This window comes from Chiloscyllium punctatum, chromosome 45, assembly GCF_047496795.1.
Source record: "Chiloscyllium punctatum isolate Juve2018m chromosome 45, sChiPun1.3, whole genome shotgun sequence".
In the NCBI taxonomy this organism is placed as follows: Eukaryota; Metazoa; Chordata; class Chondrichthyes; order Orectolobiformes; family Hemiscylliidae; genus Chiloscyllium; species Chiloscyllium punctatum.
The window spans coordinates 52,213,914-52,218,280 of record NC_092783.1 but is presented as its reverse complement, the minus strand read 5'-3'; the positions used below and the strand labels follow the sequence as shown (position 1 = coordinate 52,218,280).

The 4,367-nt window shown below is 43.5% G+C and overlaps 1 protein-coding gene across 1 annotated transcript in view; it reads right to left on the bottom strand.

Annotated features, from left to right (window-relative positions):
• Positions 1-2,505, bottom strand: part of LOC140467429 (AMP deaminase 2-like) — a 180,585-nt gene extending 178,080 nt beyond the window's left edge. The window contains exon 1 of the mRNA XM_072563781.1: positions 2,280-2,505. Coding sequence (XP_072419882.1) covers positions 2,280-2,289 — 10 coding nt within the window. The 5' untranslated portion in view covers positions 2,290-2,505. The remainder of the gene's footprint in view (positions 1-2,279) is intronic.
• Positions 2,506-4,367: the final 1,862 nt, after the last annotated feature.

The following is a 4,367-nucleotide window of genomic DNA, read 5'->3' as shown; positions in this document are numbered from 1 at the left end:
TTCATTTGACAATCAATTAGATTGCAATAAGGAAACATTCAAGGGCATTTTGGTTTGATGAACAAGTAATTCTCTTCTGGTGAAATTATTTTGAGCAACTTAATCTAAATTTTCACTGCAAGAAACATCTAATCTGATTTAACTGACCTGCTCACTTCTATAGCCTTAAAATTCTGCATTTCCTCTTGTATTATTTATTAAACATTTATATTTCTATCTGCTCCCTCCTCAGTACCAATTCCAAACAAAGAAGCACTCACACTCTAAGAAGTCAAAAGAGCAATGTCTTCCTTTACAAATGGTGCACTTTCCAAACAATGTCAGCAATCCTGTACACATCCTTTCCAACTCACCTTTTAAAAATGTATTCATGGGATGAGGGCGTCATCGGCAAGGCAAGCATTTATTATCCATCTTTAATTGCCCAAAGGGCAATTAAATGTCAACAATAGGCCATATCAGGTAAAAATGGCAGTTTCCTTTCCTAAAGGACATTTGTAAACCAGATGGGGTTTTCCCTCAGTAATCAAGGTCAACATTAGACTCTTAATTCCAAATTTTTATTGAATTCAAATTCCACCCTCTACCATGGTGGGATTCAAACCTGGATCCCCAGATTAGCAATCCAGGGATAGTAACCTTAGGCCACCGTCTCCTCATTAGTTTAAGAATATTGTATTTTTTAAAATGCAATGACTTCCATTCTCGTGACCCAGTTATACAGAGGACCTTCCTCCTTGTTTGACTAGAGTTTGAATAAATTCCACCCTATATTTTATGGAACTTCCTCATTCATAGTCGTGCATGAACAACCTCCCACTACAAGAAGATCAGGAAAACTAAGTATTGTTTTCTGTACATTGTGAATTATGAATACTTTTTAAACTTCATTCATGAGAAGTGGTTATCACTTGCAAAATCAACTTTTGGTAATTGCCCTGTAAACAATGGTGGTAGCCCAGCTTCTTGAACCACTGCAATCGAACTTGTGTAACGTGTCCACAATCCTGTTAGAGAGTTCCAGGATTTTGAACCAACAACAGTGAAGGATCAGTGATACAATTTCCAAGATAGGACAGTTTGTGGCCTGGAGGAGAACTTACAGGCGCATCTGCTACCTCATCCTTCTAGGATTAGATTAGATTCCCTACAGTGTGGAAACAGGCTCTTTGGCCCAACAAGTCCACATTGACCCTCCGAAGAGTAACCCACCCAGACCCATTTGCCTGTGACTAATGCAACTAACACTATGGGCAATTTTTTTTCAGCATGGCCAACTCACCTGACCTGCACATCTTTGGATTGTGGGAGGAAGCCGGAGCACCCAGAGGAAACCCACACAGACATGGGGAGAATGTGCAAACTCCACACAGACAGTCACCAGAAGCTGGGATTTAACCTGGGTCCCTGCATTGTGAGGCAGCAGTGCTAACCACCGTGCCACCCCTAGTGGCAAAGATTGCGATTTTGTCAGGTACAGTTGACAAAGCCTTGATGAATTACTCCAGTGCATCTTATAGATGGTGCACACTGTGTGACAGGTTAGGAATGGCAAGTTTAATCCATGTCAGGACAGTGTTTGGTACAGGAGGACATTTGCAAGTGGCAATGAATTCCTGGAGCCAAAGAGTGGGAGACAGTTTGGTGCAAGAGGGAGCCAAGGAGGTTGGGGAAGATATATGGAGGGGTTGAAAATGGGAAAGGGCAAAATGGGACCAAGGAAAAGAATTGAGGAAAATGTGAAGGAAGAAGAACCTAAGGCAGGAATGGGAAAGAGTTGCAATGGGAAGGAGAGGGTGGAAGCAGGAAGAGGGGGTGAAATTCAAGCCATAAAGCATGTACATTTGAGTATGTGAGAACACAAAGGTTTGGTCAGTCTGCTTAGTCTCATTATTTAATCTGTTAAAGGCAGAATCAATTCTGAATTTGAACCAGACTTGACTGGTGATTCAGTAGTGCTTTCAGATGGAAATTGATCCAGAAACAACTCCAATGAATAGTCAAAGACCCACTAACCGATATCTATTGACATGAGGACCTTAGAGCACCAAGACCGCTGAAACATTTTGAGACTTGTTCCTTCTCCAAACCCGTTTTGAGTTTAGTCTGTGACATTTCATCGTCATCTAGTAAAACTACCAATTCCCGTCAGTACGTTTTCGCTCCAAGTTTAGAAACCAAAGAGCTGAAAGCTCCAACTTCCGAAGAGGACAAGCCTGTAATAATCAAATGAATCTGTTCACACTCGAGTTTTATATGAGTTTAAGAAATGTACTCACCTGTGGCCATGATGTAAATTTCGCCCAATTCGGTCAGACTAAAAGTTTGTTTTTGTTTTGAAAAGGCAACTCAATGAGAGTTTACTCTCGATTATGTTACACTTCTGAAAGCACAACGAGTAAAACTTCGCACTTTTTTTTTAAAAGATCTAGAACTTTGAAAACAAATCCTAAAACAAAAGATGGTTAGTTCAACAATTCCGGCCACCAGAGAGGGAGCTGACGGAAACAGAATTTGCACAGTTCTCTTCCGTTTCCTTAAAACCTGCTTCTGACGCACAATATGGATCAAAACATCAAAATTTTAACTAAACACTCAGGATCGGACTCTGACAATTCAAAAAATCATTCTCTGACCATCGAACCCAAGGAAAAAACTATTAGTTTACTGAGGAATTAGTTGCATTTTCACTGACTGAATCAGCAGATGGTGGGTGCACAGTTTGTAAGATAATTATTGTTACATAATTCTTAAAGAGCCAGGAATTGATTGCTAAGTGAATACTCGGTGTTGCTCTGCAACCATGTACTGAGTAACAATGGTCCAGAACTTAAGGTAGGAAAAAATGAAGATACAGGAACTGGAGTTACATTGTTGGGATTGTGTTGAAGTGCCATTTGGCTGAATCTGCGGGAATTGTCCAGCATTTGGAACCTTCTAAACGTGTCAAGATTAGATTGGTGTAGGTTTGTACTCCTCCACTTTAAGTAAGTTGGAAACCTCCATCATCTCTAACTCAGAACTGGGCACACGTTTAGAGGACGAACATGAGGACTGCAGATGCTGGAGATCAGTCAAGATCAGAGTGGTACTGGAAAAGCACAGCAGGTCTGGCAGCATCCAAGCAGCGGGAAAATCGACGTTTCGGGCAAAAGCCCTTCATCAGGAATGAGGCTGGGAGCCTCCAGGGTGGAGAGATCAGTGGGAGGAGGGTGGGGGTGGGGAGAAGGTAGCTCAAAGTGCAAAAGGTGGATGGGGGTGGGGATGAAGGTGATAGGTCGGAAAAGAGGGTGGAGCGGATAGGTGGGAAGGAAGATTGACAGGTAGGACAGGTCATGGGGATAGAGCTGAGCTGGCAGGTTGGAACTGGGGTCAGTGGGCAGAGGGGAAATGAGGAAACTGGTGAAGTCCACATTGAACCTGCCAGTTCAGCACTGTCTTCATGACCTGTCCTACCTGTCAATCATCCTACCCACCTCTCCACTCCACCCTCCTCTCCAACCTATCACCTTCATCCCCACCTCCATCCATCTATTGTACTCTTAGCAACCTTCTCCTTAGCCCCAACCCCTCCCATTGATCTCTCCACCCCAGAAGCTCCCTGCCTCATTCCTAATGAAGGGCTTTTGCCCAAAACATCAATTTTCGTGCTCCTCAGATGCTGCCTGACCTACTGTGCTTTTCCAGCACCACTCTGATCTTGACTGATCTCCAACATCTGCAGTCCTCATGTTCGCCCTCTAAACATGTGCCCAGCTCTGAGTTAGAGATGATGGAGGTTTCCAAATTACTTAAAGTGGAGGAGTACAAACCTACACCAACTCCTGGCTAACTATTAAACTTGATGCACTGCTGTCCCACAGCTGAGTAACCATCCACAACAACCTCTTCCCACCCCCAAGACTTCAAACTAACCTGATTTAACTCTGCCGTTGGACTGGATTTCCCTCTCTCAAGAAGCCTTAGGAACGGAAATAGGCCATTAAGCCCATCGAGCTTGCTCTGCCATTCAATGAGATCATGACTGATAATCCTCAACTCCACTTTACTGCCTTTGACCCATTACCCTTAATCCATTTACTGATTAAACATCTATGTCAAACTTGAATATGCTAAATGACCCAGCCTCAACAGCCCTTTGTAGTAAACAATTCACCCACTCGTGACCCGATCCACAATTCCAGATCCTAGTCTCCCTGAGCTGACTCTAACTCCCAAGATCCAACACCCCCAGATTGCCCATCCCTCCCTGAACCCAAACTGCCCCTGAATCCTCTCCCTCAAACACCCTCCCTGGATCAGTTGCCATTAGCTCCCTCTCCTACAATACCCCAACCCCACTTACCCTAAGCCTTCATCTACTTTTC